The 21731-nt window shown below is 40.3% G+C and overlaps 1 protein-coding gene across 1 annotated transcript in view; it reads left to right on the top strand.

Annotated features, from left to right (window-relative positions):
- Positions 1 to 54: 54 nt before the first annotated feature.
- The window catches only part of LOC117496993 (aminopeptidase N-like), a 35656-nt gene continuing 13979 nt past the window's right edge, over positions 55 to 21731 (top strand). The window contains 6 exon segments of the mRNA XM_034148875.1: positions 55 to 277; positions 12833 to 13742; positions 14787 to 14929; positions 15521 to 15654; positions 17047 to 17173; positions 18343 to 18497. Coding sequence (XP_034004766.1) covers positions 13141 to 13742; positions 14787 to 14929; positions 15521 to 15654; positions 17047 to 17173; positions 18343 to 18497 — 1161 coding nt within the window. The 5' untranslated portion in view covers positions 55 to 277; positions 12833 to 13140.

The raw sequence follows: 21731 nt of genomic DNA, 5'->3' as shown, positions 1-21731 counted from the left end.
TGTCACCAGACTGGTTCGTTTGCATCATGGGAGTTCTTTAATGAAACCGGTCTGTACCGTCTGCAGCTTTTCACCACAATGAGTTAGCAGTCAGCAGTCTTGTTGATTCAGCCGCATTCTTCCAGCCCCCTTTCCTGGTAATTTAGGGATTTTTTTGTGGAGTTGTTCCCTCCCTTCATCACCAGGAAAAACCTTTACCTCCACCCTCACATTATTCCACTTCCTCGCTGCATTCGGACTTAAATCAGAGCTCAGCGGACGTCCAGCTCCAGGTCTGGTATGTGCTGTTTTCCACCATGTTTGACGGGGTCATTTATCCAACATGCTGCATGCCAACACACTCCTTAGGTTGTGTGTTCCCTCACTGCTCTGTGATCGTGTGTGTGTTTCAGCGTTTTCAGTGTTTGGCATCTGGTGCTTTAAGCTTCTGTTCCTCTGAAGAGGCTTTCCCAGAACCGGTCGAAAACAACAACAATCATAACTCAATGTTTGTTTTGCAAAATGGTGCATTAAGGCAGTATAGACGGAGTATATGCACTGTGAAAAGCTTAAAACTGAGTGTCTGTTATTCCTCTTCTGATTTCACTGGCTATAGTTCAAATGAAAGATATATATATGTATACAGAATAAATCTCATTTAAACAACACAACACTTTTACTTTACCTTCTTATCTTTAAAGTCACAATTCTATTTTATTTAACCTTTTATTGGAGAGTTTTTAACTTTTGTTTTAATTACACATTCTTACTTTCACTGTGTTTGTATAAACACTTCAATTTATTTTATTTTTATATTTCATCAGACATTTAACTATAACGTGTTATGTTTGTATAAATATCTTTATTTTTGTATCTTTGAATATACTTATTTTTGCTCCAATTCTTATGTTAATATAAATATAATTTACAAATATAATTTTTATTTATATTCGACATTCTACCCTGACTTCTTATGTTTATTTAAAGGTCACCTATTATGCAAAATCCCCTTGTTCATGTCTCTTCTACATCAACATGGGTCCCCTCTTCTTCATGTCTCTTCTACATCAACATGTGTCCCCTCTTCTTCATGTCTCTTCTACATCAACATGGGTCCCCTCTTCTTCATGTCTCTTCTACATCAACATGTGTCCCCTCTTCTTCATGTCTCTTCTACATCAACATGTGTCCCCTCTTCTTCATGTCTCTTCTACATCAACATGGGTCCCCTCTTCTTCATGTCTCTTCTACATCAACATGTGTCCCCTCTTCTTCATGTCTCTTCTACATCAACATGTGCCCCCTCTTCTTCATGTCTCTTCTACATCAACATGTGTCCCCTCTTCATGTCTCTTCTACATCAACATGGGTCCCCTCTTCTTCATGTCTCTTCTACATCAACATGTGTCCCCTCTTCTTCATGTCTCTTCTACATCAACATGTGTCCCCTCTTCTTCATGTCTCTTCTACATCAACATGTGTCCCCTCTTCTTCATGTCTCTTCTACATCACCATGTGTCCCCTCTTCTTCATGTCTCTTCTACATCACCATGTGTCCCCTCTTCTTCATGTCTCTTCTACATCAACATGTGTCCCCTCTTCTTCATGTCTCTTCTACATCAACATGTGTCCCCTCTTCTTCATGTCTCTTCTACATCAACATGTGTCCCCTCTTCTTCATGTCTCTTCTTCATCAACATGTGTCCCCTCTTCTTCATGTCTCTTCTACATCAACATGTGTCCCCTCTTCTTCATGTCTCTTCTACATCAACATGTGTCCCCTCTTCTTCATGTCTCTTCTACATCAACATGTGTCCCCTCTTCTTCATGTCTCTTCTACATCAACATGTGTCCCCTCTTCTTCATGTCTCTTCTACATCAACATGTGTCCCCTCTTCTTCATGTCTCTTCTTCATCAACATGTGTCCCCTCTTCTTCATGTCTCTTCTTCATCAACATGTGTCCCCTCTGTGTAAAGAGATTCTGAAAGTTTCAGGAACAAAGATTCTCTCTCTTTTTGTCCTGATCCATTTCTATAAAAAAATAAATGGAACGCGATTTCCGCCAAAGATTTGGAAATTGGTCCGTGCGCAAAGCATTGTGGGGATTTTAAGACCGCGGAGTCTACACATGTGCAGCCTCGAAATTTCCCTCAACAAAGGACGCCGGCCTCGGTAGAATTCCAAGCATCCTGGACATTGGAACAGTCCTTCGGCGGGACTCGATGACGTAGCACCCTTGAAATAGTGGCTCTGGAGCAGCTTTCCTCAACATTGAGAAACACCCAGTGAATCAGCACTTTGGAAACAGGGCTGAAACAGAGGGGATTATGGGATGCTGCAATGATCTGTTTGGTGTTTCAGCCAATCAGAGACAGGCTCTGTATAGATCTGAGACCTGTAATATATTGATGTAAAACAGTATAATAGGGGACCTTTAACATTACATATCTATACAGAATGATATATTATTAATAATAACAAACCATTGTTTGATTGTAAGAAACATATATTGTAGTACAATGTGCACATTTTTACTTTAGCATCTTATGTTTATAATAACACTTCTATTTTACTAACTTTTTTATTGGAGTTTTTTACTTGTTTTCATATAAATACCTTTTCATTTGATTTTTTTATTACACATTCTTACTTTACCTTCCTATGTTCGTACCAATACTTTAAAGGTAAGGAAGGTAAGAATGGAGAAACCAGCTGGAGTGCGCTAGAATTTGAAAGTACGCAGCCGAAAAAAATCTGCCCCTTCCTTCAGACTTCCTTACAGAGCCCCTCCTCCAACACACACGAACGCGCACATGACCAATGAGGGCACGAGATGAGTTTGTGCCCAGATGGAAGGCTGACAGGCAGGTAGGCCATCCAGTTATTTTAGCCGGGCCGGCTCAGATGATTGGTCGTGCTTTTTACAGCGCTACGGCTTCCACAGATGACATTTTTTATGTATTTATTGTCAAAGCATTTAATGTATTCATTGCTATCGGGATGTTAAGAGCATTCCATGGAATATAACAAAAAGTGTTTCTGAAATAAATTACATACCCCACTTTTAATTCAAATGTATTACACTTTTTATGTTTCTATAAGTATTAAAGATAAAATGAAGAAAATAAAATAATATTTAAATATATAATTTATTTTAAATTAATTATTTATTTTAACTTTTTTAGAAAGCAGGTGTCCAGTTTACATTTGTTCTATAGAGTCAAAGCAGAACACGTAACTAACCACTCCTAATTTGATGTACAAAAATGCGTATTTAGAATAAATTGATAACAAAAATCCTTCCACAGGTTTTCCAAGTAGTAGAATGTACAGTACTTGTCTCGCAGGGAGCCAAAGAAGATAATGTTATAACATCTCATAATAAATCATCTCTGAAATGCTGTTTATTTAAAATATCAAGTTAAATTCATTCCTCTTTTTGGTTTCTCTAAAGGCCCATGTATCTTGTATCAGCTATTTCAGTAGAACACAAGCAGTAAATAACACTTGTGCAATGCAGTTATCATACAAATATGTATCCCGGTTTGACTTCTTGGCTGTCAACACCCAGCGTGGGCTGAACTGGATCCAAACCACATCTGGCTGCATGTAAACTGTCCACAGGGAGGGAGGGTTACTTTAAACCTGCATTCAGTAACCTAATCTGAGTATCAAAATATAAAAGTACTGTACCCTGATTATACCCTCAATATAAAATGCAGTACAGCATCAATTAGACGTTTTTTTACGCAAGTATTTTTGTATGTAACTGTGAGGAAATACAGGTACTTTCTTCTGACTAAGTGTCCTTGCATGTTTCTGATCATATGATAATAAAAGAGGTATTTTCTTATATAAGAATACACTGTCCTTGCAGGGTGCAGTGTGTTAAAACTACACCATGAAGGAGGAGGTCACATGACTCTCTTCTTTTAATTTTTTACTCCAGGAAAATATGTGATGTTGTTTTCCCAGGATAAACATTCCCACTCACAAGATTATCCCGCTCTCTAGAGGAAAGGGAAAGCATTAGTTTGGCTTATATTTCTTAGGAGCGTGGCCAAAAGGGACATTTGGAACATGAGAAAAGCATTTATATAACGCACAGCTGTTTGGACTGTATGTTCAAAGGGAAGTAACAACATATAAAATAACCGGGAGATAGAAAAAAGGAGAAGAAACTGATTGCTGAAGCGACAAGGTGATGTTTTAATCAGTCAAAGAAAGTAAAGAGGGCTCACCAGACATGACAAACAAAAAACAACTTTCTTATTAAAGAAAGTGTCGAAAGTACAAAGGTACACTGCACATCTCCTAACAATGAACAAAACACACGTTAAACTCTAAGGTCTCACACAGAGACACCACACATGCTGCACATGTCACACATGCAGCCCAGAGGAGAAGGGAGAGAGAGACTGCAGCCTTCCTCAGGTCCTTTATGGAGGCCCTGATTGGGGATTGGGACAGAGGGATTTTAGCCTCTGCAGACCATTTACATGCATTAAAACCTATAGAACACTCTACTAAAAATCAAAACAGATTATTTCTACGCTGTGTTACTACTTTTGCTTTAATCCACCTCTGATAATTATTAAAGCTCCCATGTCATGCTTTTCTGGTTATTACCCGTCCCCTTGTGTGTTATGAAGGTTTTTCTGCATGTAAACGGTCTGCAGAGTCACAAACCCTCAAAGTACACCCTGTAGCGAGTAAAACTCTAACACAGAAAAGACCTGTCTATGCTGCCCCAGAACGCCTCGTTGGAGACTTCCGGGTACCAAGTGACGTAAGGGGCTAATGCCCCCTTCACAACGGCGCTTTTCCAGCTCCGGCTCGGAGCTGGAGCTGGAAAAGTACCGGTTTTTCCTGTTCACACCGCAGCAGCGCCGCGTTATAGCTCCGGAATGCGGTTCACTTCCAGCTCCAAAAAATTGTCGGTCTAGAGGCAAGAGCTTCGGAGCTATGACGCGGCGTCGCTTACGTCTCTCTCGAGGCGTGCAGGAAACTAAACCCACCTCCCCTGAACATGGGTCGACTGAAGAGTCTCGTCATGCCTGCCTACAAGCAGTAGTGCTGAGCAAAGTGACTAGAAGGCAACCACACACTTATAAAAAAAAAACACACTTTATAAAGTCGGGCAACACTAACCAGGCTTCGTGTGATTCTGTTTATTTGTACCTTACTTTGACCATCCGTTTGCTGTTATTGATCATTGTGGAGAGCAGGCAGACGTTTTGTTTGTTATTATAGCAGCTATCGGATGGAATCAATACATGGGCTGCACCAACACACTCTCACTCCCTAAGCGTCCAGGAGCGACGCTTGGTCAGGGTCCCGTGGCGTCCAGTTGTGACGCGCCGAGGCTCCTTCAGCTTCATAAACGGACGCAAAGAGCTTTCAACTGATTGCAATGTATTCCCATCGGCGTCGGTATTTGACGCTTAGGGAAGCACGGCATTCGTTTGTGTCGGAGGCTGTTAAAGGCAATGTGAGCGTCCATTCCCATTGGATAACGGAGAATTGTACACCCGGAAGTAAGTATTCCCCTTACTGTCGATTGATTTGACAGTGATATCTCCACTACTTATCAACTCAAAAACACAAGATTATCCTTGTTAATTAAACGACATTGATAGGTTTTAGTGTGTGTTCAATGCTTTTGTCACGTTTTCCCCTTCAATTCTGAGAAACAAGTCGTTTTCTATGAGTTTTGGATGGCCGAAGACATTACATTACCCAAAATCCTCTGTAGCAACCATAGACTGTATACAAAAATTAAATAATACATTATTCAGAGTGTGCTTGCTTTTCTCTTTGAAAGTCATCACATAACGGCATTGTAATACACGTTTCGGCTGCATTAAATATGACATATCTGCCGTAGTTAACTCTGCCCTGATGACAAGACTTCAAGACAAACAGGAACTGCCGCCAAAAATGAAAACTTGACGTGGATCATAAATATATAAGCAATTAAACAACATCTTACATTTCTTTTCACACAATACGTCTCCTTGCAGTATCAACACTAATTCGGCTGACTTTTATATTTGATCCAATTGGTAGAGAGGCTGTATTTATGCCATAACGGTGCACAGCTGATAGAAAGGGACACCTACTGGTTAAAGCACGTTATTGCATTTTATAATTGTATTATTATTAGATATTAATAGGATCCCTATAAAGTATATTCTTTACTCGTCGTTATTCTCTACTAATAGTTAATTAAAGACTGTACATAATGACTCTATTGCACATCCCTTTCAAGATTTCAAGATTTTCTAAGGTTTATTGACATATCATATACGCAACTACGGTGTAGTTATGCAATGAATGAAAAACTTGGGTCGCAGGTTCCTCAACAGTGCATTACAAGACATCTATCAATATGTGTGTACCTCCACCATTACACTGTCATATTCTGCACATTTCTTATACTATCTACATATATCTTAAGAGTATAATGTATACATATGTATAATATCAGTTAAAATAAGTGCTTAAACATAGTTAACATTGCAGGAAAGCAATATATTAGACGTTAAGTTCTTTGTCAGGCTTAATATTTATCTGTAGATTCAAATGTCACTGTGTGTGCTGTGTGCTCTGCATGTGTGACCATCAAAGAGGGGTTCATCCCTCCATATTCATCTTCTATACCCCCAAAGCTTTTTTCTTATTCAAAAGAAGACCTTAACCTAAAGTATTCTTTAATGTTTAAATAAAGCCTTATTTGTTTGTCTGTTTTGCACATCCTCCTATTAATATCTAATAATACAATTATAAAATGCAATAACGTGCTTTAACCAGTAGGTGTCCCTTTCTATCAGCTGTGCACCGTTATGGCGTAAATACAGCCTATCTACCAATTGGATCAAATATAAAAGTCAGCCGAATTAGTGTTGATACTGCAAGGAGACGTATTGTGTGAAAAGAAATGTAAGATGTTGTTTAATTGCTTATATATTTAAGATCCACATCAAGTTTTCAGTTTTGGCGGCAGTTCCTGTTGGTCTAGAAGTCTTGTCATCAGGGCTCTATACATAGAGTTAATTACGGCAGATATGTAATATTTAATGCAGCCGAAACGTGTATTACAATGCCGTTATGTGATGACTTTCAAAGAGAAAAGCAAGCACACTCTGAATAATGTATTATTTAATTTTTGTATACAGTCTATGGTTGCTACAGAGGATTTTGGGTAATGTAATGTCTTCGGCCATCCAAAACTCATAGAAAACGACTTGTTTCTCAGAATTGAAGGGGAAAACGTGACAAAAGCATTGTACACACACTAAAACCTATCAATGTCGTTTAATTAACAAGGATAATCTGGTGTTTTTGAGTTGATGAGTAGTGGAGATATCACTGTCAAATCAATCGACAGTAAGGGGAATACTTACTTCCGGGTGTACAATTCTCCGTTATCCAATGGGAATGGACGCTCACATTGCCTTTAACAGCCTCCGACACAAACGAATGCCGTGCTTCCCTAAGCGTCAAATACCGACGCCGATGGGAATACATTGCAATCAGTTGAAAGCTCTTTGCGTCCGTTTATGAAGCTGAAGGAGCCTCGGCGCGTCACACCTGGACGCCACGGGACCCTGACCAAGCGTCGCTCCTGGACGCTTAGGGAGTGAGAGTGTGTTGGCTGCACAGGTTGTCATGTCCGACTATCACAAGTAGAATCATAATGAAAAATACGCCGGTAAAATGTGCCTGTAGAAAACGGTTTAGCAAGTAGTCAGTTTAGCTTCGGTTGCTATGCTAACATCACCCATGTTATACCAGAGAAACTTTCATAACAGCGTTGTGATGCCAAACAGCGTCAATTCAGACTGACACACATTCACTTAAGGGGAACTGGGGATATGTATCAGCTGCTTGTGTGACAGTCAGACAGTGAATACTTTAGAGCCGTGTGAGCTAACCCGGAGCTAACGGGAGAATAAACTCCCGTGGAAGAGCAGCCAGCACTGCAGCGGTCGGTAAATGCCGCTGAAACACATTAATAAACAATGAACCACGGCACTCTGGAGAAAAGTATAAGGTTGGAGAAGTCGTTATTTAATTTAATCTGGCTTCATATGATTAAAAGCAACACGATCATCGACCCGACGCAGTCCCCCCCCGTTGTTGTTGTGAGCTCCGTTGGGAAGAAAATCAGCGATGTAAACGGTGACGTCATGACGCAGCAGCGGCAGCTGGGCGGTGTGAACAGAGCGGGAGCTGAAAAGGGAAACCGGAGCTGAACCAGAAAAGCTCTAGCTAGGAGCTAGAAAGGGAAAAGCGCTGGTGTGAAAGCCGCATAAGTGACGTAACGGATTGGTCCATTTGGACCAATCCGTGTGGCTCCTCACACACACACACACTTACTCGGCCTTATTTTTCTCAGCTGCAGCTCTGCGGATTTCTCAGCCTGAGACAGCGGGACACGGCGACCCGAGCACACACACACACCCACAGCCAGGCTGCGGGTGTGTGTGTGTGCTCGGGCCGGGCTACGCCGTGTCTCGCCGTCTCGCAGACCGCACGCAGCAACCAGGAAGCGACACCAGCAAGCCAGCTCACACTGTCCGCTCCTCACAGCAGCGAGCCCCGCAATGTGCCGCCAACACGGCCCAGACCCCACGCAGGATCGCTAACGCCATTGTAACACATAATCACTGATGTTCCGCTGTAACGGTGGTGGACTCATCAGAATGGGCGAGCTGACCAATCAGAGCACAGTGGGCTCATAGGGAGGGGGGGGCAGGAGCTCCAACAAGCTGGTTAAGACAGAGAAAGAATACACATACTATACAGAGATGCTGAGAAACCAATGTGAGTTTGGAACATTGAACAATGTAAATCTATTCTAGTAGACCTCAACAATGGAATTATGATCAGTAGAAATGGCCATGGGACCTTTAAGTAAGGTATAACCAAACACAGCTAGCAAAGTGCACACTCTGGAGATGTTAATGTTACTAAATCACAGCTTCACAGGAACGTGAGCTGTGGACTTTAAACGGCCCCTTGCTGATCACGTTTTCTCCATTGTTATGAAGATGTCTCAGTTTTCACAACGTGATGAGTGTGTGACCTCAGGCAGGGTCCAAAGTTGAGAAAGATATTAAAAGCTCAACATGTTTAAATAAAATACTATATATATATATATATATATTTATATATATATATATATATATACATACAAAGACATCCTGCTGATGTTCAGGTGTATATCAGTATGTAGTGTCTCTACTTTAAAGAGTCCTCTCCTGCTGATGTTCAGGTGTATATCAGTATGTAGTGTCTCTACTTTAAAGAGTCCTCTCCTGCTGATGTTCAGGTGTATATCAGTATGTAGTGTCTCTACTTTAAAGAGTCCTCTCCTGCTGATGTTCAGGTGTATATCAGTATGTAGTGTCTCTACTTTAAAGAGTCCTCTCCAGCTGATGTTCAGGTGTATATCAGTATGTAGTGCCTCTACTTTAAAGAGTCCTCTCCTGCTGATGTTCAGGTGTATATCAGTATGTAGTGTCTCTACTTTAAAGAGTCCTCTCCTGCTGATGTTCAGGTGTATATCAGTATGTAGTGTCTCTACTTTAAAGAGTCCTCTCCTGCTGATGTTCAGGTGTATATCAGTATGTAGTGTCTCTACTTTAAAGAGTCCTCTCCTGCTGATGTTCAGGTGTATATCAGTATGTAGTGTCTCTACTTTAAAGAGTCCTCTCCTGCTGATGTTCAGGTGTATATCAGTATGTAGTGTCTCTACTTTAAAGAGTCCTCTCCTGCTGATGTTCAGGTGTATATCAGTATGTAGTGTCTCTACTTTAAAGAGTCCTCTCCTGCTGATGTTCAGGTGTATATCAGTATGTAGTGTCTCTACTTTAAAGAGTCCTCTCCTGCTGATGTTCAGGTGTATATCAGTATGTAGTGTCTCTACTTTAAAGAGTCCTCTCCTGCTGATGTTCAGGTGTATATCAGTATGTAGTGTCTCTACTTTAAAGAGTCCTCTCCTGCTGATGTTCAGGTGTATATCAGTATGTAGTGTCTCTACTTTAAAGAGTCCTCTCCTGCTGATGTTCAGGTGTATATCAGTATGTAGAGTCTCTACTTTAAAGAGTCCTCTCCTGCTGATGTTCAGGTGTATATCAGTATGTAGTGTCTCTACTTTAAAGAGTCCTCTCCTGCTGATGTTCAGGTGTATATCAGTATGTAGTGTCTCTACTTTAAAGAGTCCTCTCCTGCTGATGTTCAGGTGTATATCAGTATGTAGTGTCTCTACTTTAAAGAGTCCTCTCCTGCTGATGTTCAGGTGTATATCAGTATGTAGTGTCTCTACTTTAAAGAGTCCTCTCCTGCTGATGTTCAGGTGTATATCAGTATGTAGAGTCTCTACTTTAAAGAGTCCTCTCCTGCTGATGTTTAGGTGTATATCAGTATGTAGAGTCTCTACTTTAAAGAGTCCTCTGAGTGTGTGGGACAGAGGGATTTTAGCTTATATTTACTAAGTTCTCCGTCATGTTTTGGCCTATTTGTGTTTTTATGTGCATCGTTTTTGAAACTGCAGCTTGTTTCTTTAAATCGAAATGTTTTGGGTTGTTGAACGCGTTTGATGAGGTCAAAGACATTTTTAAGACAGATTGCCATGGAGATTTTGAATTGGTTTGACTAGATATATATATATATATATATATATATATATATATTACTCACTGATATACAAGTTCTGTGAAGCCACCACTTTATTACTATGACCTTTTATATTGTGTGAGATTGTAAAGACCCTTTATGGTCTGTAGCATATCAGGCAGTTCTATAATGTCACACTGTGATCTTTGCTCTAATCAAGTTGTTCTCGGCTGAACACTTCCTCCTTGTAAAATAATTTAGATAATATCGTGACTGTTATCTTCCACCTGCACGGTCAGTAGGGAGGCGTGTAGCGCAGTGGACTAGTGCGTTGGTGTTCGGATCAGGTCACAGGTTCAAACCCCACTGCAGTCAGCATGTCGTTGTGTCCCTGAGACACTTCACCCCAAACTGCTCCTGTGGGGATTGCCCACAGTATTGAGTATGTAAGTCGCTTTGGATAAAAGCGTCTAACATGTAATGTAATGTAAATTGCAAAAAAGTTAGCTCTAAATATGGAAAATGAACTCATATAGAAACGTTTTTTATATATATTTAAATAGTGAAAAACCAGTTTAAAAAATAAGAAGGTTAAAATAAAAGCAGTTGTCATTAAAAATGAACACATTGTCTGCTAAAAAAGGCGTTAACCAGGAAATGGTTATCAAAGGAAAGCCCGAAAGACCAGTGATAACAAATCTTGATAATTAAGATCAATCAAACCTCCACACGCAACCTCCGCTCCACATCTAACCATCGGACGCCACAGGCCACTGACGCCTTCAAGAAAGGCTTAAAAACCTTTCTTTTAAAAAAAGCTTTTGATTAAACTTTTGTTTATTTTGTTTCTTTTTATTATGCCTCTTGTAGCACCTTGGGATTGCTGTTAGCAATGAAAGGTGCTTTATAAATCGAATTTATTATTATTAAATAAAATATAAACAAAAATACAGAATAAATACGTGTTAAATACGCAAAAAATCTAAAAATGGAAAATGTACATAAATATATATTTAAATATTGAAAAACCAGTTAAAAAAATAAGAAGATTAAAATATAATAAAAGCAGTTTTCATCAAAAATGAACGCATTGTCTGCTAAAAAAAGCGTTAACCAGGAAACGGTCATCAAAGGAAAGCTCGACTCTGAATGGATGGATGAACATTTATAAAATGGAAAAGAGAGAACAGCTTTTTCATTCATAAACTGGAGCAATTTACTTCATACTGGGAGCAGTGGACTCACTATGTAATGCCCTATACGCCTGATTTAGTTTTCTTAACTCTGCGGTAAAGATATGATACTCCCTATTTGTTGATGTCACTTTTCTTCATGTTATGTTTCTTTAGTTTATATATTCTAATGTTTTTTCATCTGTTATTTGTGTCCGCATGTGTATTGCTGAAAAGGACTAGGAACAGATTTATGTCATTTACTGTATGCTGTTATGTTTGACACTACATTTCGACAAAAAGATCATTACAAAAAGATGTATGCATGGTGTTTCTCAAAGAAGGTCGAACACGTATTAAATCCCTGGTTAATATCTTCCAAATGGAAATGTTTCCTCATTTAGATATCAAGAAGTGACTTGCTGGACCCCAAAAAACTAATATTCAGAAGTGTTTTGCTTATCTTCAAGGTTCTTTATTGTCAAACTGACATAGCTACAGAGTAATTATGTTGTTGAAAATCGTATGTCACAGGCTTCTCCAACAATGCAACATAATAATAATACAGATAGTAAGAGTATTATTGTCTTTGTAAAAATCTTTGTATTTCTTTAAACTTTTCCCTCAAAATAAGAGTTCAATACTTGAGTGCATGAACTTACTGTAGTGACATTGCACCACTAACACTAACAATACAGCTACAAAGCTAGTTGATCTCAACACTCATGGTTGCATCCTCCCTGTCTGAGTTGCAGAATAGTTCCAGCATCAGACACTTTTTTTTTCCCAAAGATATTGAAGTGACTGTTATTTTGTATATATTGATTGTTGTGTTTTTATTTAGGTCTTAATGTGTGCATATGTATAAATGTGTCTGTTGATTGTGTATATATAGGTATATACATATTTGCATACATATTTTTATATATATTTGTTTTTGTATTCGGGATTGTGGGAAACGGTATTTCAATCTCTCTGTCTGTGCACACAAACTGAAAGATTGACAATAAAGTTGACTTTGATAAATAACGTGTCCCCTCTTTTCTGTCTCCTCAGGTGTTTTGAAAATGTCTTATTTGCCACGTAAATAGCTGAACTATTAACTGAGGAGGGAGAAGACCTGCTGCACGAACACCGACTGAAAACCCTGAGAGTTAATCTCCTCCAGCCTCAGAATCAGAATCAGAAAACCTTTATTCGTCCCTCAGAGGGGACATTTACATTAGTTACAGCGAGAAAAGAGCCAAACACAGCTTCATGTTAAGTAAGAAGCATAACAAAACATACTAAGGACAAAATTAGACAATTTACAAAATACACATCCTGTAACCGTTCTGAAGATATAGCAGCCAGGTGCCTTAAACATGGCGAAAGTCATCCACGTCAGTAAAAATGTGGGCCTGGGGCTTCTGGTGCTGGCGGCCATTGCTCTGGTTATAATTATAGCTTTATCCGCCGCCTTAGATAAAGAAAAGGCCAAGAAGCGAGGAGGAAACAGTGAGGATGGAGCAACAGGCAGCACCAGTGTTCCCATTACTACACTTTTCACCCCAAAAGAGCCGTGGGACAAATACAGACTCCCAGAATCCCTTTCTCCTGTTTCCTATAACGTCACCTTGTTTCCTCGGTTGAAACCCGACGCTAACGGACTCTATATCTTCACTGGAGAATCGACAGTGGTGTTCAAATGTGTGAAGGAAACAGACCTGATCATCATCCACTCCAACAAGCTGAACCTCACCAACTTCGATGGGTTCCTCGCCAAGTTGAGCGCCGTGGGTGAAGCATCTTCTCCATCGATTCTGAAGTCGTGGCTCGTTGTGAAGACGGAGTATTTGGTTCTTCAGTTGAGTCGCAGATTAAGTGTTGGAGCGATGTATGTTCTGCACACTGAGTTTCAGGGCGAGCTGGCAGACGACCTGGAGGGTTTCTACAGGAGCGAATACACTGATGACGGAGTGAAGAAGTGAGTAAAGATGAAGCTTAACGGTGCATGATCATAGTTTAAAAGTACGATTTGAAAGGGACATGAAATACTCTTTTTTGGGTTTTAAACCTCTATTTTAGGTTTCTATAAGAACATGTTTAGATGCTTTTATTGTCAAAAAAGAAAAAGTTGATCATGTCGGCAGTCTAATTGAACCTGTATTCACCCTCGGTCTGAAACGCACTGTTTTAGCGCCTGTATCTTAAAGGCCCTCTCCCAGAAAAAATCGAGTTTTCCCTTTCCTGTAGTGTGTCATATGGGTTTTAGTGCATGTAAATGGTCTGCAAAGGCTAAAATCCTTGTGTTCCCTCCAGAGGGAGTTTCGCACCACCATCAGCTCGAGAGGACTCTTTAAAATAGAGACACATACTGATATACACCTGAAAATGGGCATTATATGTCCTCTTTAAAACGTAACAACAGTAATAAACATGACACATTTAAAGCTAATTTGCCCATTCTTGTTGGAGTGGTTTTTTACCTGTTAAAATTACTTTCGCTTACAGTTAATAATTATTAGAGGTCATCTGAGGTCACTAACTGCTCAGCTTTACCAATGACGCACACTTTTTAACTAGCCAGGAGTTAGCCAGGGTCATGAGCTGATCAAAAACATATTAAGGACATCACTAGAATATGTTTGAATCCAAGGTTTTACCAAAAATGTACTAAACCCCACATGTTTGTTCACGGACGAAGTGAGTTTTTTAGGAAATGTCCCCTTTAATTGTCACACCGTGTTCCTCTTGGTTGATTATTTATTTATCGAAATCACCGCAGTAAACCGTATTTAATGTTGTCTTAATGTACGCTATTTAATTTCATATTCTGTTCTTGTACATATCATATTCTATTTACATGTATAAAGACTTCTTGCACTATTTGTTGTTGTATTTTATTGTATATGTTGCATTGTTGGAGGAGTTCTGGTCAGAAGAATGTCATTGCCATTTCTACACTGATGTGCATATGACAATAAAACCTTGAATTGAATTGTTAATGTTTAATTTGAACATTTTGCAGAGTTGTTGCTACCTCACAGATGCAGGCTACGTATGCCAGGAAAACCTTCCCTTGCTTCGACGAGCCGGCCATGAAAGCTTCCTTCAACGTCACCATCGTTCACGAGAGAGAAACCGTGGCTCTGTCCAACGGCATCGAGACCGGTTGGTTCCTCAGGAATAAAACAAAGAGTAAAATCTGATCAGAATAGGAACGCAGTGTTGGGAGGTGAACTACATGTACAGCAAGTCTACTACACTTGGCTGTAGCTTCCTTGTAGTTCAACTAAAAACACATTTGCATAGTTAATTAAGTCGTTAAATATCGTCAATGTCATAACATTTACATATGACGATTTGATCAATTTCAGTATTTTAGTCTGACCTTTTTCTTTCTATGTATATTTGCTTAACTATACTACATTTCTCCCAGGGCAGCTTTGCTGTAGTTCAACCTTTATATGAGCTCTTTTGGCCACTTTTGGTGGTTATATGGTGGATATTTGAAATGCTATTTAAAAATAAGAAGAAGAAGTAACTTATACAGTACAAGTAACTTTTTTAATTTTAATAAAACAAATGTTACAAGTTAGATATATAGTCAAAAATACTGCAGTTTTTAGCAGTTATATATGCTTACACTACAGGACGTTACTTGTACATAGGATAGTATAACATGTACAGATATCTGACATGTTTGAAAGTGAGCAAACATCAGCAACATAACCTAACTAGATGATTTCTCTCTCTGAACAGACTCTGCAGACTCCATCATCGACGGCGTTCCCGTCAAAGTGACGACGTTCGAGCCCACGGCGAAGATGTCCACATACCTGCTGGCCTTCATCGTCTGTGACTTCGTTAGCATCGGTAAAGACAGCAACCTGCAGGTGAGATATATAGAAAAGTGTGCTCAGTAAGGAAGTACATTCACTCACGTTCCAGTTGCTTTATGTGTACTTTCCATTTTATGCCACTTTATACTTTGACTCCACTACGTTTATCTGAGAGCTTTTTACGGTGGCCGACAGGTGCAAACTCGTTACAACCTGCTGCAGTTTCAAAAGCGATGCAAATATAAATACACAAATGTGCCAGAACTCATGAAGAAACATCTTCAGCTACTTGAGGAAACATGAGCAGCGTTTACTTAAAGCGCTGCATAAACGAAACGCTGCAAGAAGCTCAAAACACAACGGAGACCAGGGGACACTAAAGAGTGACGCACACAGCTGGGAGACCAGGGGACACTAAAGAGTGACGCACACAGCTGGGAGACCAGGGGACACTAAAGAGTGACGCACACAGCTGGGAGACCAGGGGACACTAAAGAGTGACGCACACAGCTGGGAGACCAGGGGACACTAAAGAGTGACGCAGACAGCTGGGAGACCAGGAGACACTAAAGAGTGACGCACACAGCTGGGAGACCAGGGGACACTAAAGAGTGACGCACACAGCTGGGGTACACTAAAGAGTGACGCACACAGCTGGGAGACCAGGGGACACTAAAGAGTGACGCAGACAGCTGGGAGACCAGGGGACACTAACAAGTGACGCACACAGCTGGGAGACCAGGGGACACTAAAGAGTGACGCACACAGCTGGGAGACCAGGGGACACTAAAGAGTGACGCACACAGCTGGGAGACCAGGGGACACTAAAGAGTGACGCACACAGCTTGGAGACCAGGGGACACTAAAGAGTGATGCACACAGCTGGGAGACCAGGGGACACTAAAGAGTGACGCACACAGCTGGGAGACCAGGGGACACTAAAGAGTGACGCACACAGCTGGGACATCAGGGGACAATAAAAAGTGACGCACACAGCTGGGACACCAGGGGACAATAAAAAGTGACGCACACAGCTGGGACACCAGGGGACAATAAAAATTGACGCACACAGCTGGGACTGGAGCGTTTGTTGACGTTCAGGATTATAAAGCTGGACAACTGTCTCTGTTGTTGGAAACTCACCTAAAATGTTTTATGGTCTTATTTGAACAATGTGATCACATGACTCCTTCTGATGTTACTGCAGATCTGCTGTAAGCTAGCTAGTAGGACCTGAATCTGTTTAAATATATTTAACATGTTCATACAAATGCTCAATGTTTTACTGTGATATCTTGTTTCAACAGTTACTTCATCACTTTGTCTTTATTTGTACCTTGGGTAAATCCTGTTTTTCACTCTGACCCTATTGTTGCTATAAACGCCTGAATTTCCCCAAGGGGATAAATAAAGTTCCATCTTATCTTATTTTTCTTTTTTTTGCAGATCCGAATTTGGGCTCGCAGGAAAGCGATAGAAGACAAACAGGGAGATTACGCTCTGAACGTCACAGGGCCGATCCTTCATTTCTATGAACAATACTACAACACATCGTACCCACTCTCAAAGTCAGGTATGTCAACATGTTAATGCAAACATTTTCCTGTGAAGAAAGAAATATTAAGGACCTTTCTCATCTCCCTTAGCCAAGCATTATGTATTTCAATTCAAATGGAAAGACATAAACCTTTCTTGCATTGCTGGTGGACGTTTTAACAATTGTTGGAGTGAATAACTTCCAGAAATTATCATATTTTAGTGTTTTTTAGATAGCAACAACATTACAAGGAACACAAAATAGTGAATCATTAGCCGCTTTCACACCGGAGTACTTTTCCCAGGAATAGTTCCGAATAGGAATAGTTCCTGGGATTTTGCGTTCACACCAAAAAGATCTGGAACTAGAACCTAGTTTTTGCTAACCTTTTCACTCCAAGTTAGGGACTTTCCTGGGGAGAAAAAGGTTCCAATTTCTGATTGGCTGGACGAATTGCAAACCACGCCCCGTAAACTTTTTTAAGCCGCCATTTTATTTGCTCGCATTAGCATTATTAGCATTAGCATTAGCCCAGCGCACCAAGGGAGAGAGACTAACTTATGGCAACACAAAATAAAACATGGGAGCGGTGGAGTGATGAGGAGGTGTCGGCGTTCTGGTGATTTACTCGGAAGGAGTTGGGGACTGAAGCCAGGCCCCAACTCCGGGGACTTCCGGCCGGGGACTTCGGGTGGAAGTATACGCCGTGAAGTAGGGATTTGTCGGTCGCGAACGAGCCGATTGTTTTGAACGGCTCTTTGGTACGAACGAGGGGAACTGAGTCGTACTTGGTGAGAGCCGTTCTTTTTATCGTTCAATCGTTGGTCCGCACTCACTGCCTGCCAAAATCCACTCGCCTTTTAAAAAGCTTGATTTTGTTCCCCAAACGTATTCTGTGAAGACCCGCCCCTACTCTGATTGGTAGGTTTCAGTGAAAGCGCCTAATAAGACCATGGGTCCATAAACATGCTAATGGTTGTGTGAGACAGTTCTTATACACATTAAACTCATACAAACCATAAAGAAAATCAAAACAACTATATAGACAAGAAAACAAGCAAAAAAAGAGACAAAAATATGCAAAAAGTTGGGAAAACCACCACATACAGAAAGAACAATGAACATCAGGGCTTTGATGGCCCATTCAAGACATTTGGTGTATTTTTTGATATTTTTTCTGATGTATTTTCTGATGTCCTCCCCAGATCAGATCGCTCTCCCTGACTTTAACGCCGGGGCGATGGAGAACTGGGGTCTGGTGACCTACAGAGAGACGGCCCTGCTGTTCGACCCCTTAATGTCCTCCACTGGAAACAAAGAGAGAGTCACCACCGTCATCGCACATGAACTCGCTCACATGGTAAGAAAATAACATCCCTGTCATCGTGTTCTCTTAGACAACTGGACTTTAAGGTCTTCTTTCATGCAAAATGCACTTTTTGATGTCTTTTATACATAAATATGTGTCCCCGGTGTGTCAGGAGACTCACAAAGTGTCAGAAAACAAAACCCTCTCTCTTCTCCTCCGTACCCACATCTCTAAAAACAGGGGAACAACGGAGCTGATCCAGATTTGGCCTTTAATCACGCCAGCATTTAACTGTATCTGCAGTATAATTCTGAGCAGGCATTAGCTCCCCCTCCTCTTTTTTTTTTTCAAGCTAAGGACCCAAAATCAGCGTTTCTCTAAAGGCACGGACACACCAGGCCGATTATCGGCGTCGGTGGGCGTCAGGCCGACGATGAGCGTCGATACGCCCTACTCAGATTGGTGTGTCCCGCACCGTCGGGTCTTTTCAGCCGGGCCGACGCCTTTTTGGCAGACTATTTGTTTATATCACGCAGTCTGCTCTTCTTCTCTCGGTGTATCACGCAGTCTGTCTTCCGGTTGTTGCCTCTTTTGAATGACGAATACACACTACCGCCGCCTGCTGGTAAGGAGAGTTATTGCCACTCACACATGCGCAGTTCGTACGTGCATCTTGGCCGTCGGCTGAAGTCTTTGCGGTGTGTTCCAGTGCGACACATGGCCAAAACGCAGAGACGCGAGGCGACGCAACAGTCGGAGTCCGTCTGTGTCAGTTCTTTGTTGTCAGATTGGTGTGTCCGGGCCTTAACAGGGCTGGAATAGAGGGATATGAGGGATGTCTCAAATGCATGATCTGTTTGTATTTTGAGCAAAACACATCATAGACATGTTTTTATATATTTTTATATATCTGAGACCTATAATATATGCCTTAACCCATAAGAACCCAGACCCATTTCTACTTTTGGGACAATTAAGGGGAACATAATTTAGACTAAAGAGACCACCTAGAACACATTTCTGACAAGTAACCCCCCCTAGTGTCAAATATCTGAAATGTGACATATATGTCACATTGGGCTTTAAAGGTAAAATAACTCTTATTTTTAACTTAATTAATGAGGATGATTTTTTGGTTTAAATTAGTTTGAACATTCTTTGAATTGAAGAATAAGAACATATCAACTCAATATAATTGAATCAGCTAAATTAACTGAGCAGATCCTAATAATATTTCTAATTGTGCATATATGTGACTCCGGGTTTACTGTGAAAGTTTAGGGTTAAAGTCCCGATGTGACATCAGTCAGATGTTTGTCTCATTTGTTTCATATCAATTTGATCAATAAATGTTTCCACAACATGTTAAGTGTAATAAAGGACATGTTATGTAAGCATTTTCATTCTTAAATGGCTTGAATTTGACCTTTAGCAACAAAAAAAAAGCTTTTGAAACGTAGCTAGTTCGGTCACATGTGTTAGTCTGGCACATGGACATCTTGGACATGTTGTCATGGGAACACAAAATGTCCTGGACCATGACCCACCAGACTGTTCACGGTGTGTCACATAGGGACTTCATGAGATAAAATAAAGGCTAAAGCTGAATAAGGAACTTTCCAGAACATTTAAAGGTCATGTGACACCCGTGTCACGTTGGGTCCTTATGGTTAAAATAGCATGATAGGAGATCTTTAAAATCACACTGTACATTTTACATTTATATCCAATCTAATATTCCATTCCTCAGATTTCTATTTAATTGAGATGTTAACATTTTGGAATGTTTATTTCTAGTCTTTGAATTTGTACTGAACAACGCCTTGTCTTTTGATGCTGCTGCAACGCAAACATTTCCTAAATTGGCATCAGTAAAGTACTTCTTATCTTATTCTTATCTTATATTATGTGTTTCAGTTTTTATAATCATGAGAAAAAATCGTAATCGTAGGACATTAATTTGGTGTAAAGTAAATACAGCTTGTGTAAACACACGATGAGCCAAAGCACTCGATGATAGACCCTCGCCTGGGGAAACATTCATTCAGTGCACACAGAAATGTGTTGAACGCCTGTCATCAGAAGGGATGTGGAAATATGAGTTTGGGAATTTCCTCTGGACAGTTCATGTAAAAGTACTTCTCACCTCCAAAGCTATTTATTTGTTCAAAGATTCAAAGGTTTTATTGTCATAATTGTATTAATAGTAATAGTATTTAGAAACGAGATCGCTCAATCGTTGGCTGATAAGTCCCAAAATGAAGCTATTTCTTTTGAGTAACTTGGGTCATGCTTTTTGGAAAAAGATATGTGTGTTTCAAAATGCAAAAGGCAGATTACAGATGGGGACGGGGTCCAAAACCAGCAAGCCACATGAATGTCTGGGAGAAAATACATTTGATATGCTGCACAGATACGGCCAGGATCCGTTGAATTTTCTGAATATTGGGTTGCAGATAAAACATTTCCAAAGGGGCGTTCGTTTAGCATGACACACTTGAAATAACTAAAGGATAAGTTAAAAAAGAAAGTAGAAAGAAAGTGAGGTCAAAGAAAACTATTTCTGCTAAAAAGTGAGCAATGATTGAGAGTCAGAGCTAAACATTTCAGATGTGTGTATCTCACACTGCACTGTCACTTTAATAATTCATGTGCCTTTGTTATTCATGTTTTATTATCTTTGCTTTTAAATTAGTGTTTTTAAATGCCATTTTATAAAACGGACAAGTAAAATCAAGCAATCTGATTGGTTCTTAGCCGTGGTATACTGAGCGTATACCACGGGTAGAATTGTAAGTTACTTTTCACAACAACTCAGTATCCCTCCGCGTCTGAGATAAACAGTATACAGTTGGGCTTTTCAAACTGGAACAAGAAAGCAGCGGAGAAGTAACGGAGCAGAAACCCTCCTTTTTACGCAGCGGTCCAGACATAGACATCAAACGGCAAAAACATATTCAGTGTGCAGTTCCTTTGGCATTAGGGCAGGGATATTTAGATACTTTCCAAGGTTTGACATAATGAATTGTGCTACTTTTAAAGCAAGCAACGATGTTTTCAAATCTGTAATCAAAAAGGTCCGCAAAAACATTTAAGATTAACTTCGACCTCCGGGGGGGGGGGGGGGGGGGGTCTTACTATGGAGGAGTGGATTGAGGAGTGCCTATCTCCAGAACAAAAAGCACCTAAACGACGACATGCAGAGCTACGTGAAGAGCAGGTATAGACCAACTGGAAAAGTATCACCATTCAAAAGCTTTCTGATGCGGGTCTTGAAACAAAGCA

The sequence above is a fragment of the Trematomus bernacchii genome, unplaced genomic scaffold (assembly GCF_902827165.1).
Source record: "Trematomus bernacchii unplaced genomic scaffold, fTreBer1.1, whole genome shotgun sequence".
NCBI classification, from domain to species: domain Eukaryota; kingdom Metazoa; phylum Chordata; class Actinopteri; order Perciformes; family Nototheniidae; genus Trematomus; species Trematomus bernacchii.
This window is presented reverse-complemented; position numbering and strand designations above follow the sequence as displayed.